This window comes from Silene latifolia, chromosome 10 (assembly GCF_048544455.1).
Source record: "Silene latifolia isolate original U9 population chromosome 10, ASM4854445v1, whole genome shotgun sequence".
Taxonomy (NCBI): Eukaryota; Viridiplantae; Streptophyta; class Magnoliopsida; order Caryophyllales; family Caryophyllaceae; genus Silene; species Silene latifolia.
The window spans coordinates 38,586,637-38,599,965 of NC_133535.1; the positions used below are offsets into that span (position 1 = coordinate 38,586,637).

General features: G+C 34.4%; 1 protein-coding gene across 1 annotated transcript; it reads right to left on the bottom strand.

Moving 5' to 3' along the window:
- Positions 1 to 6,407: 6,407 nt before the first annotated feature.
- On the bottom strand, positions 6,408 to 7,543 carry LOC141607466 (uncharacterized). Its single transcript, XM_074426816.1, has 2 exons — positions 6,899 to 7,543; positions 6,408 to 6,752 (listed from the first exon to the last, which is right to left on the bottom strand). The coding sequence occupies exons 1-2, from the start codon at positions 7,541 to 7,543 to the stop codon at positions 6,408 to 6,410; spliced, it is 990 nt and encodes a 329-aa protein (XP_074282917.1).
- Positions 7,544 to 13,329: the final 5,786 nt, after the last annotated feature.

Consider the following 13,329-nt stretch of genomic DNA (forward strand, 5'->3'; position numbering starts at 1 on the left):
AACAAAAAAAATCAAAAATCAAAAACATGTTATTTATTTTTGAATATTCAAAAAACCAAAAAATATGTTCTTTTTAATTCTCTTCATGCCCTCCCATGTCTATAAATAAGTGTGGGGAGGGCCTAAAAAAAACCAAAAACATGTTCTTTTTCATTTTCAAAAACAAAATACAAAAAATATGTTATTTTCTTTTCAAAAATTGAAAAATACAAAAATATGTTCCTTTCTTTGCCCTATTCTCTCCTTATACTTTGTTCCATTGAGGACAATGTAAATTTCAAGTGTGGGGAGAGAAATATCCATTTTGTTAATATTTGTTTATAATTGTATATACCTTTAAATTTGATAAAATTTCAAAAAATCCATAAAAATTGAAAAATTTCAAAAAAAATTTACAAAAACATTTGCATTGTATATATATGTCTTATCTAACCTTTGGCATAGCGCATTGAACATTTGAGGCAAAAAAGGAGCTAGAAGACCGCTTGGTATAATCCTTCCTATCTCTTACTCCTTTTTACTATTCTTTCTTTTTGGTATCCTGGATATTTTGAAGGAGAATGGGAATTTTGTTGCCTTGGGTGTCTCCTTGGGAGATCATGTGGATTGTTTGGTGTTGATGCGTGCTGCTAGGATTAGATATTTGTTGCATATTTATTTTCAAGTTCTTTCGATTCCCGCTTGCATTTTGTCACATGTGCATATGTGTTGTGGCTAGACTTAGTTGCACTCAGTTTGTAAATGTTTTGCACAAGCAAGGTCGACGAAGGGAACCAAGTATCCCCATGATGAGTTATGTGTCCAATTGTGTTTTTCCCCTTCCCTTGACTTGCATCCGTGACCTCTTAGTTAGCCGAGGGAAGTGAGCTTGACCAATGAGTTTAGACCGACCTTGTGAGACCTAGGCCGTAGACTAGACCTAGGACTCGACTTAGCCACTCAAAGGTAAAGGTAGAGCCTCCTAGGGTGGGTAAATTCATACCCCGCCCTCATCTAGGTTTGAGAGTAGGCCTCCTCGCGAGGCGTGTCATGTCAAAACGCATAAGTATGGAGCTCGTTCCTTGATTCCGTAGAAGTGTCGATGTGCATATTGAGACGATTTTGTTCAATAAAGTAACCTCACAATAGCCAAATTAGCCTATGTTATACCCTTGAGTCACTTTTCCCTTTTGTTAACCCATTTTGAGCCTAAGCCTTGTCATTTCCATTGCCAACTAAATAACTACATACCATAAACAACTCACCTATGTTGAGTAGTTCGTCGTTGTAGTCCATTTGTGGAAGAGTAGTTGGGTTAGAAATTTTGACTCTCCTTGATGTGTATGATCTTAATGCCACATGAGTGAAATTGTGCTTCAAGTTTGGCTACTTTTGTTTAATAAGAGGTAAGCAAGTCGTGAAAAATGCAAGAAAGAAAATCAAATAGGAAAGAAAAAAAATGAAGAAGAAGAAAAAAAAATAGAAAAAGAGAAAAATGAAATGAAAAACAAAAAGAAAAGAATGTATACTTTTGTGTTCAGTAAAGGGTTGGTAATTTGCAAATAGAATTTGATGCTGCTAGAAGTGATTTCCTAGCTCAGAAGGCTAAAATTAAATGGGTGAATCAAGCTGATGATAACACCAGATTCTTTCATAGTTCTATCAAGGCTAGGAGAGCTCAGAATAGAGTACTGAGTATCAAGGATAGCAATGGTACTTTATGCACTGATAATACCTCCATTGAGCAAGCTTTTATTTCTTATTATCAGGACTTACTTGGGAGTTCCACTCCTGTTACTCTTGTTTGTCCTGAAGTGGTGAGGAGAGGGAGAACTGTGAATGAGGTGCAGGCACAGAATCTTATTAAAGAGGTGACCAATGAGGAGGTCAGGGAAGCTCTGTTCTCTATCCCTGTGGAGAAAGCACCTGGACCAGATGGGTACTCAGCTGGTTTTTTCATGATGCTGACAGTATAGTAGGGAATGATGTTATACTTGCTGTGAAGGAGTTCTTTATTAGTGGAAGAATTTTGCAGCAGATCAATGCAACTAACCTTACTCTAATTCCTAAAAAAGATGTACCTAGCACTGTACAGGATTTCAGACCCATTGCTTGTTGCAATGTGGTTTACAAATGTATCTCCAAGGTCATTTGTAATAGGCTGGCTGGGGTGCTTGCTGAGATTATTAGTATTAATCAGAGTGCATTCATTAAAGATAGGGAGATTGTTAATAATATTCTCATATGCCAAGACTTGGTGAGGCTGTATAGTAGGAAAAGTTGCTCACCTAGAGTTATGATGAAAGTGGATATGAGGAAGGCCTATGATACAATTGAATGGCAGTTTGTGGAAGACATGTTGGTGGCCCTGAAGTTCCCCAATCAAATGGTGAGATGGATTCTCCAATGTGTAACCACTACTTCTTTTACTCTCTCTCTCAATGGGTCTAATTTTGGGTACTTTAAAGGGAGAAGGGGGCTTAGGCAAGGGGATCCTATGTCACCCCTTCTCTTTACCATTTGCCTTGAGTACTTGACCAGAATCCTTGATGTTGTGACTGCCAGGCATGAATTCAGGTTCCATCCTTTGTGTAGGGCTCTTAAGCTTAGTCATCTAGCATTTGCTGATGATCTGCTTCTTTTTTGCAAAGGAGATGTTTGTTCTGTTACGTTACTGATGAGGGCATTCTTAACTTTTTCTGATGCATCTGGTTTAAAGGTTAACCAGGATAAGTCTGACCTGTATATGAATGGTGTAATACCTGGGATTGCTGCTCAGATCAGTAGGTTATCTGGATTTCAGAGAGGGACACTCCCTTTCAGATATTTAGGCATTACTATCTCTCACAAAAGGCTGACTGTGGCTGAATGCAATAAGCTAGTGGATAAAATTGTGGCAAAGATAAGAGGGTGGGGTACCAAGCATCTTAGCTATGCTGGTAGGCTTGTCTTAGTAAAATCTGTGTTGACTCAAATGCACAGTTACTGGGCACGAATTTTCTTATTGCCAAAGGGTGTGATTCAGAAGGTGGAAGCTGTATGTAGGAACTACCTATGGGCAGGAACTGATGAGTATAAGCATGCCCCACCTATTGCATGGGAGCAGTGCTGCTTGCCCTGTGACAAAGGTGGTTTGGGCATCTTGAATTGCCATGTGAGGAACATTGCGGTTCTAGGGAAGTATTCTTGGTGGATTGCTAAGAAGAAAGACAGTTTGTGGGTTAAATGGGTTCACAATATTTATATAAAACAGAGTGACTGGTGGCAGTATAGTCCTTCTAGTAATGCTAGTTGGACATGGAGGCAAATTTGCAAAGTCAAAGATAAATTGAAAGTGGGCTTCCTGACTGGTGCTTGGCAAAGCAGTTATTCTGTTAACCATGTGTATCATTGGTTGCTTGGGGCTCACCAGAAGAAGGAGTGGCTTCCTTTTGTCTGGAATAGAATCAGTCTCCCCAAGTTTAATTTCAACTCCTGGATCTTTGTTCATCAAAGATTTCTCACGCAAGATAGATTACATAAGTTTGGGATTTCGTCTAATGGGTTGTGTTTCCTGTGTGGGGTGCAGAATGAGAAGCACTCACATCTTTTCTTTGATTGTTGTTATAGTCAGATTTGTCTGAAGCTGTTGCAGGATTGGTTGCAGATCACTTGGCAGGGTGATGTGGTACGATGGGTTCTATACTGGAGATGCAAATCTCTGCTGAAAAAACAGGTTGTCATGGCGGCTATTAGCGGCCTGATTTATAGGATTTGGGATAGTAGGAACAAGAGTAGAGTGAACTTGTATGTGCCTCATCCTTGTTTATTGATTAATGATCTCAAATTTGTAATGAGGGTGCGGGTTCAAAAGATAGAGCTTAGTAAGGTCAAGTGTCAAAGTTGGCTAGACCAACTTGGATTGCTAGGCTAGTAGTGTTGATGACTTGAGGGTCATGTTTGGTGATGTACTTGCTCATGTTTAATTAATGTTAATTCACATTTCACCAAAAAAAAAAAAAAAAAAAATTGCAAATAGAATTTTGCTTTGAAGAGAATTGAATAATTTTTGGAAATGACAATCTTGTCATATTTTGTGAAGGAATTCATTTGCATTGGTTGAGTTTAGTGATTTTGTTAGATGTGGCGACTACTCGATCCGTTAGCCCCACATGTCCTAAAAATGGTGCTTGCACCAACCCCTTTTCACCTAACCCAAGCCCTGTTACAACCCGGTTGTCTCTCTTGTATGTACATCATTTTGACATTTCTCTTGCGGATATTGGATGGAGTACCATATTAGATTGCGGGCACGTTTTCGCTAGTCGAGTTAGGAGAGTGATTTTGGTTACTAGTTATCACAAAAATCACCTTAGTCGAGTTAGGAGAGTGAAAACCGTGAGGATGTCGTTGCCTAGGTCCTCTTAGTCATGGGACTTTTGGTTAAATCTCGTGTCGGTTTTGTGATTCTCGGCGGACTTGCCTACTTCTCCTTGCCCCGCTCTTGAATGTGTTTCTTGAGTATTGGTCACACTAGGGTTGCTTGAGCCATGCTTAGGGGGTTGGCACCTCCGTTGGAATTTCTGAGACGGTACTCCCGACCAAGACCATGTTTTGTTGCTTAAGAACCCGGCCAGTTAGATGAGGAAAGTGGACCATTTTGTTAGATACATTCTATTGTTTGATTATTTGCTTTCATGATAGGTGCATCGCAATTTTGTAGCAAGACCCAACTTGCCTTGTAATAGGGCACTTTTCCCTCATGAGTGTCAAATTGTGAGTTGAAGGGGCGTTGAGTGTGCTAATACTCATTTGGATATTATTAGTAGACTAGTTGAGTGATGCTTATATTGTGCACACACTCTTAATACTTACCATCGTAGGATCTTACATGTTGATGTTAGACTTACTCGGGGACGAGTAAGAGTTAAGTGTGGGGATGTTGATGAGTGCCCATTTTGTGTCAATTTCATCCTTCTTCTCTATGCATATTTCCCGATCATACGCGGTTTTTGACACTTTTAGCCCCATTTTGTAGGTTTAGTCCTATACTATGAGCTTTATGTTCCTCATTGCAGGTTTTTGTATCAGGAAGAGGGTTAAAGGAGCTAGCTAAGGAGCTTACAAGGCGTGCATAGAGAAGAAGAGTGAAGAAGAAGAGAAGCAGGACTCCCGGCCGGTCGGCCGGTAGCCGGTCCACCGGCTGAGAGTCCCCATACACGAGTGTTGAAGTTGAAGATGTGAAGGAAGACTCCAAGCCGGCTAGCCGGCAGCCGGTCAAACGGCTAGAAGTCCTCCCCCTGGGCCGGTCCAGAGCCGGCAGCCGGTCCACCGGCTCACCACGCCTGAAGATTTAAATTGACACCAAAAACTTCCAGCGGGTTTTGAGCCGGTCCTCTAACCGGCGGCCGGTTGACCGACTCAGACTCTTTTCCCCCGCATTTTGAACTTCCTTGTAATTTTTGACCTAAATGATTGTAAACTATAAATACCCCTCCTTTATTCATTTTCGACACACAACCCTAGATCTGAAAACTTTCCTTAATTTATGCAATCTTTCCCTAATTAAAGCATTAATCTTTCCTTAATCAATATTAATTATTATTAATCATTTTTGTAAAATTAGTTTAGTAGTAGTATTTGTCAATTGTTTACCTTTGGTTTCTTTGGTTGTATTGGGAGATATTGAAGGATTTTCTTCATTAATTCAATCAAAGCAATCATCTTTACTCTTTGTTGGTACATCTCTTCTCTTATTTACTTGGTTAATCAATTGTTTATATTTTAACTTGTCTTTTATCATTGTTGGAATCTTTGCTATGTCATCTCTTTTTGTTATTTGTTCTTTTCCAATTATTTGCTTGAACTATTTGAACATGAGTGAGTAGTAATATTTCTAGGGTTTAGGGGAGTCTAAATGGGATTATTGGGCATGATTGTTTGATTATTTGGGGTTTTGGTGAATTGTTTATCTTTCTCAACATTGCACACAAGGTGTTTGATGATTTGCATGAGTGAAAGCTTGTGCCTTTTTTCATTGTTGCTTAATTCCTCCATTGAATGAAAGTTTGTGGTGGTCTTGTTGCATGTTTTAGAAAAGTGTGATGCTTAATGAGAGTTAGTAATCACCCTTTAGGATAATCGAGACATCGATTCACCATCCTAGGATAAACTCTCACCTTGGACCCTTTAAATCATCTTGTTTGCCCCTTAGACCATTTGGATGAACCCGAAAGCCCTAGCCTTTAATCAATCGTATACACTTCCTCTTAATTGCTTGTATTAGTTACAACTAGTAGTTTAAACCAACCCACTTCCTTTCATTTTTTTGACTAGACTAGACTCCTATTAGGCTAAGTAGAAACTTCTCCATCCTCGTGGTTCGACCCCGATTTACAAACTAAATTGGTTTTAAATAATTGTTGGTGATAAGAGACTTGACCCTATCATTAAATCTTACTCATCAGCTTCTCTATTGCAATTTTAGCATAGAAGTAGCTGTTAACAGCATCATTGTAATTAATATCATGAATCTTGGCCCTCTGAATGAGACTGCTTCTCTCAATTTTCCTCAAACTCCAATATTTCTCCAGCAAATCTTTTTCCTGAGTGAGTAGGTGGATGTCCAAGGGTTGTAGTTGGACCTGTTTTTGGCAGGTCTCCAAAGACTCCCTAGCCTGTTTAACTTTTGTTGCTAGAACAGAAAAATTGTTTTTGTGCAAAATAATTAATTTTTGTCTAACATGTTTGAGTTTAGCAAACAGAATAAACATGGCATTACCCTTTGTAGGGATCTGCCAAGCCTCAGTAACAATAGTATCATAATCCTTATGCTCCTCCCAACAATTAAGGTAACTAAATCTCCTCTTGATTTGGTAGCTTTACTTTATTGGACCAATAATGGTGAGTGGTCAGAGATCCCAGGGGGAAAAACAGTCACCTGAGTATGAGGGAAATCCAACAACCAGGAAGCATTGGTGAGAACCCTATCAAGTTTGGACCATACTTTAGTTCCCACATCTTGTTTGTTAGTCCAAGTATGTTCACAACCATAACCCTGAAGATCATCCAAATTGTTATCCAATAAACATTGATTAAAAACCATAATTTCAGAAAGGGAAGGAGGGTGTGGACTAATTCTTTCTTCCATAGCTCTTACAATGTTAAAATCCCCTAAGACAATCCAGTCAGTAACCATATTAGCCAGCTGCCTCAGCTCATCCCAGAGCTTATCTCTAATGTCATCATCATTGCTCCCATAAACAAAGGACACATGAACAACTTTATTAGAAACATGATGCAACAGCTCCAAATGTATCAGTTGATCATGTATTTTAGAAGAAAGTAGAGTAAACAGTCTGGTGTTAAGAAACACCCAGATTCTCCCATTATAGTGATGAGAGTAGTTATTGAGAATCCTATAAGAAAAAAACGACCTACTTATTGCAGCAGCAGCAGCATTATTCAGTCTAACTCTAGTCTCCAATAAACCAAAAACTTCAATATTCATATCCAAATAACCCCTAACTTCCTGCTGCTTTATTGGGTCATTAAACCCTCTAATTTTCCAAGAAGATATTATCATTTACCAGGGTCTGGAGGTGGTTCCTTCTCCTGTAAAACTCCCCATATTTGCTCAGTCTCCATATTCTCCTCAGTTTGCAGAATGGTGTAGTTATTTTGCAGAGAAATTCCTGATTCTGACTCTATCACCTAGTATCAAACTTATGGAGGTGATTTGCTATATTTATAAAATATAATTAAAAGGCTACCATAAAATGAAGAATAAACGCCACCTAGACAGAGCCACGTAAGATCCAAAAAGCGACCTAGATTAAAATTTAATGTAACGTGGCATATTTAAATGTGATGTTGCATATTTTTAATGTGACTTGGCGAATTAATGTGACATGGATTATCAATTTATTATTACATGACATTACTTTAAATCATTTATCTATAAATTAATTTAATTCACTTATATCTATAATATTAAAGGATATTATCATTATTCTTAAATTAATTTTGTATATTAAAAATATTTCTTCCAAAATTTATATAACTCTTACAAATTTACATCAAATTTCATAATTTATAATTAATATTGACATTTTAATTGAAATTTTTGTAATAAAACATGTTAATAAATTTCAGAATTTATAATTAAAATTGAAATTTTAATTGATTTTTTTGTAATAAAACATGTTAAGGAATTAATTAAAACTCTTCATATTACTAAACACTCACCATTACTAACATTTTCCTATTTAATTCATTGTTTTTAAATTTTTTGTAATAAAACCTGTTAATAAACTAACTAAATCTCTTCATATTAATGAACACCTACCATTATTAACATTTTCCTATTTAATTTTTTTTTAATTAAACATGGTCATAAATTGATTAAAACTCTTCATAATACTTAACACACACCAAATTAATTAAAAGTTTTTCCTATTTAATTAATTTTTGTAATATAATATGTTAATAATTTTATTAAAACTCCTTATATTACTCAACGCCCATAATTTTCATTAAAATTTTGTCCTATTTAATTCATCTCTTGATGTGCTCGGCAATAAATTATCTAATTTAATAATACCACAAAATAAATTAAAATATGGAAATTTATGGTTTTGTAATGACTATAAAACCTATAATACTTATAATAGTTTCTATTCACTTTATTTATTTAAAATATGCCCATTTGTCATGAGTTTCTAAGTTGTGAATTTTATTTTATGGTTTAATTTATTTATTTGATTATATTGATTATATTGAGTATTAGTATCGAGTATTATTATTGTTGTTGTTGTTGTTGTTGTTGTTGTTGTTGTTGTTGTTGTTGTTTGTCCAATAAAGTATATTTTAATTTGTTCTGTTGTTGATTTTATGAATCGTTTGTTGTTGTTGTTGTTGTTGTTGTTGTTGTTGTTGTTGTTGTTGTTGTTGTTGTTGTTGTTGTTGTTGTTGTTGTTGTTGTTGCTGCTGCTGCTGCTGTTGTTGTGTCCAATAAAGTATATTTTAATTTGTTATGTTGTTGGTTTTATAAATCGTTTGCTTTATATTTGAATTCATATTTTCCAGTTGGTTTAATTTAAGTGACTTACATCTGACAATGTTTTGATTTGTTTGTCAAGTTTTTGCCAGCTTCATGTTTTATCTTTTGGTCAATATATTTTTTATATAATTTTAAAGCACCATGAAACATATGTGAATGCAGATAAGGCAAACCATCACGTGGGTAATCTGAAGAGGGAAGAAATACAAAAGGCACGAAACTGAGGTAAAATTAAAGGTAAAAAAACGTAAGGTAGAAACTGATAAGTAATGGATGATTGTTGATCTCAAAATAGAACTCTTATAATATTTTTTTAATTTGTTATTAAACGTATATTGTGGTGTAATTTTACTATTATATTTTTCCGATCAACCTATTTGAATTTGTATTTTTGTATTCACAATTATAATCATCTTTAACATATATTTTTCTTTTTCATTTTATATGAACTATTATCAAGGCATGTAATAAAAGGAAGGAAAAGTGAACATTCGGGTAAATATTAAATAGTATGATTTCTAAATTCTATTTCGTATGTTTTTAAGTTTATGTGTTTTTTTTTGTCAAAACAGGAATAATACATAAAACTTACTTTTATAATTTCCTAGAAAAAAAAACCTACTCTCATAATTAATGGTAAATAAATAAGTACAAATAATTGTATGAAAAATCTTTAAAATTTCACAATTTACTTTTTGAACCATCATGACTAATTAATCATTTTAATTATGTAATTTCCTCTTCCAATTTAAGTTTTCTCCAACTCCCACCTTTTGATTGTTTTTCTATAAAATTTACTTTATTTTTTTAAGTAGTTTATGTTTTTTTAACCATTATAAGATGATCGTTAATCTCAAAATGGAGATCTTATAATATTTCTTTAAATTTGTTATTAAGCGTATATTGTTGTGTAATTTTACTATTATGCTTTTCCGATCAACTTATTTGAATTTGTATTTTTGTATTCATGAGTATAATCATCTCTAACATATATTTTTCTTTTTCATTTCATATGAACTATTATCAAGGCATGTACTAAAAGAAAGCGTACTAAAAGGAAGCAAAATTGAACCTTCAGATAAATATTAAATAGTATGGTTTCTAAATTCTAATCCGTATATTTTTAAGTTTGTGTGTTTTTTTTCAAAACCGGAATAGATTATTGTATAGTCTTTAATACTATTTTTATTTTTATATACGATCGTGGACATAAGTATAACAAGATATGGATCAAATTCTTGAAATAGTAATAAGAAACTTCAAAAATTTTATGAACCTTTTGGAATTCGGATTTAGGGAATATAGTTTTTTAGATTATTGAGCTATTGAAATAAAAATTTAATTCGTAATACATGGAGTAGATACCGACCATACCATTGAATCGTATCTAGTATTTTTCTATCGATATAATAAATGTTGTTCGGATGTAAATAATATTTGAAGCATGCACGTGGTGATAAGATTTCAACGATATTTCTATGGGAAGGTTGATGAAGAGGTCTGGAAATAATTTGGAGATGACTATACTGAGGTATTGAGTTTACGACCTTATAAGGCGTTATTGAAGATTTTTCCATACGGAATTTATTATATACAAATGGTTTCAACTTTTAATATTTAAAAAACTCACTTTATTATATTGCGGAGTAAAACACACGTATATATAATGAGTCGTCTTTGTCATTGCTCCGTTGTCAAGTTTCTCAAAATTAGTAGCTACCACATTGTCACGTGCCGGATTCGATTTACAAAAATAAACCAAAGTTGTCAAAGAAATAAGGTATTAACTAACTAATTTCTATGTATTTCAAGACTGTATATTTTTAAATGGATCAACAACTAAATATTAACAATACAATAAAAATATCAAAACTAAAACAAATAAACCCGTGAATTTCACGGGTCACAAACCTAGTTCCCTTGTTTATTAGTAATTTAGTTTACTATTTTAGATCCCGAGCAATATATGCAAGGTATTTATAAAATTTACTTTTTAGTGTATTCCGTATTATTTATGGATTTTAAATTGACAATTCACTTATTATTTATGTTTCTCATCAGTTTATTTTGATTTGAGCAATAAAAATTAAAATTATAAAAAGTCATAAAATGAGTACTTTAATGAAAGTTTTCTTTTTTACCGAGAAATTAATGATGTTATTTTAACAATATTTTTACTATTAACATTTTTTGTGCAATTTCTTATCATTAAAAGTCAATGAATTTTCATCGGACAATTATTTTTTTTAAGAAAAGTATACAAATTTTTTTTAGGGTGCTGATTTTCGCAGTACACATTTTACTCATTACAGTATACTTCTGACTATTCTGCCCTTCTCATTTCTCTCTCTATGTACCGTGTACTACACCCATCAAAAAAAGAGGAAGAAAAAAAACCATCAAAGGTATAGTACACCATTCACCCATCACGAAACACCACTACCCCCAAGACCCACCGTCTAATTTCCGTCGCCCAGCCAACCACCATATCCCCTCCAGCGATTACTCCGTACGATCAATGACTCTCCTCGACTGACTGTCGTCCTCCCTCTCCCTAACCCACAACCCACAACTGCCACCACACCCTTCAACACCTCCAAACGACGCCACTCTCTACCTCCTTCGACCTTCCTCTGCCGTCCTCAACCAAGGCAGTCGTCCTACCCTCACAGAACAACCAATGGCAGAACAATATTCTAGATGCAAACCCTAAATCGAAAAAAAATCAAAGGGTGAAGGAAAATCACTAATAGAATTCATACATAAGGTACTAACGAGCAACGAACTACATATCTGCATATACTCCTCGTCCTAGAATCATCAATTCTTCAATAATCAATTATTAATAAATTTGTTTATTTTGACTTAGGTTTTAGGTTAACTCTAGAGAGGGAATTAAGTTTTTTTAGGTAAGGGTATACAAATGGAAAGCAATAGGCAAAAAGTACTGTAATGAGTAAAAGACGTACTGCGAAAATAAATTACGTTTTTTTATCATATAACAATGGAGATAAATTTATGTGGAATGTGGAGTAATATAGATAGTTTTAAATATTAAATTTATTAAAATATTGTGTCATTAATCACCTACCATACCTATAATATATTCTAAAAATGCTACGCTTTATTTTAGGAAATATGGTTTAGGCGGGAAAAATAAGAGTTTCACTTATTCTTTTAGTATATAGAGAATTGGGTTAAACGGGTTAAGTGAGTTATAAATGAGCTGCTATAAGATAAATAGGTTAAACAAGTCGGGTTTGATTATAGAAAAATTAAATGGGTGGGTTTGGATTGAGACAAATGACTCGTTTGTGTAAGTGGGTTGGGTTAGTGATGACCCGTTTAAAGTTGACATGTTTATGAAAATGACACAATCTGATATGTTTGTCAAGTCTATTTACCAACATGTCTTTGCACACCTAAGTACTCCCTCCATTTTTTTTATTTCACTCCATTTCTTCTTGCACGGTTATTAATAAAACCGATTAAATAATGGAAAAGTAATGAAGGACATGTAAGCGGGCCTTGTTAATAGTAGAAAATGAATTAAGGAATTAAAAAGTAATGAAAAAGCAATGACAAATATTGTAAATACACAAGTGGGACAAGAGTACTTTTGTTATTTGGATGTCCAAATAAGAAAATAAGATAAATGGGGGAAAAATAAATAATTTGCCAAAAAGGGGAAATGGGGTGAAAATAGAAAAATGGAGGGAGTGTGTTATAGTTCGATCATCATCGCATTGTTTTTAAAAGGTGCAATACGGGTGTTTACAGCGTGAGGATGACAATTTGGGCCTCATACGATCACACCACAAGGTTAATATATAGCCACGTGATTATAATAAAAGGACACGTTCCAAAAAGGTAGAAGTAAAGAACATCATGATAATAGGTTCATAGAACTTAAATTAATAAAAACAAATAAAAAGTAGAACGAATAACCGATGGATGGTTGGTCGAGTGAAGTGTCATCGGTCATCCAACTACACTCGTCATTCGATTTTTTTTTATTAATTTAAATAATATATACTCGATGCATATTTTTTGTAAATGATGAAGAAAACACATTGTAAATATCACTTTTTGTACCTTAAGGAATATTTAGTTAAATGCGCAATAGTCACTTAGGTCTTGTTTTTTTGGACTTTTATTTGTCTCTTTAAGTTCAGTTCAGTTCCTATAAGTTCAGTTTAATTTTTATATGTGACACCCCCATACTCCAAGTGCCTTACCAGGACCACTTAAGGTATGCGAACGTCACCATCTCGGTTACCCGAGGCAATGATAATCAAATGACAATGAAG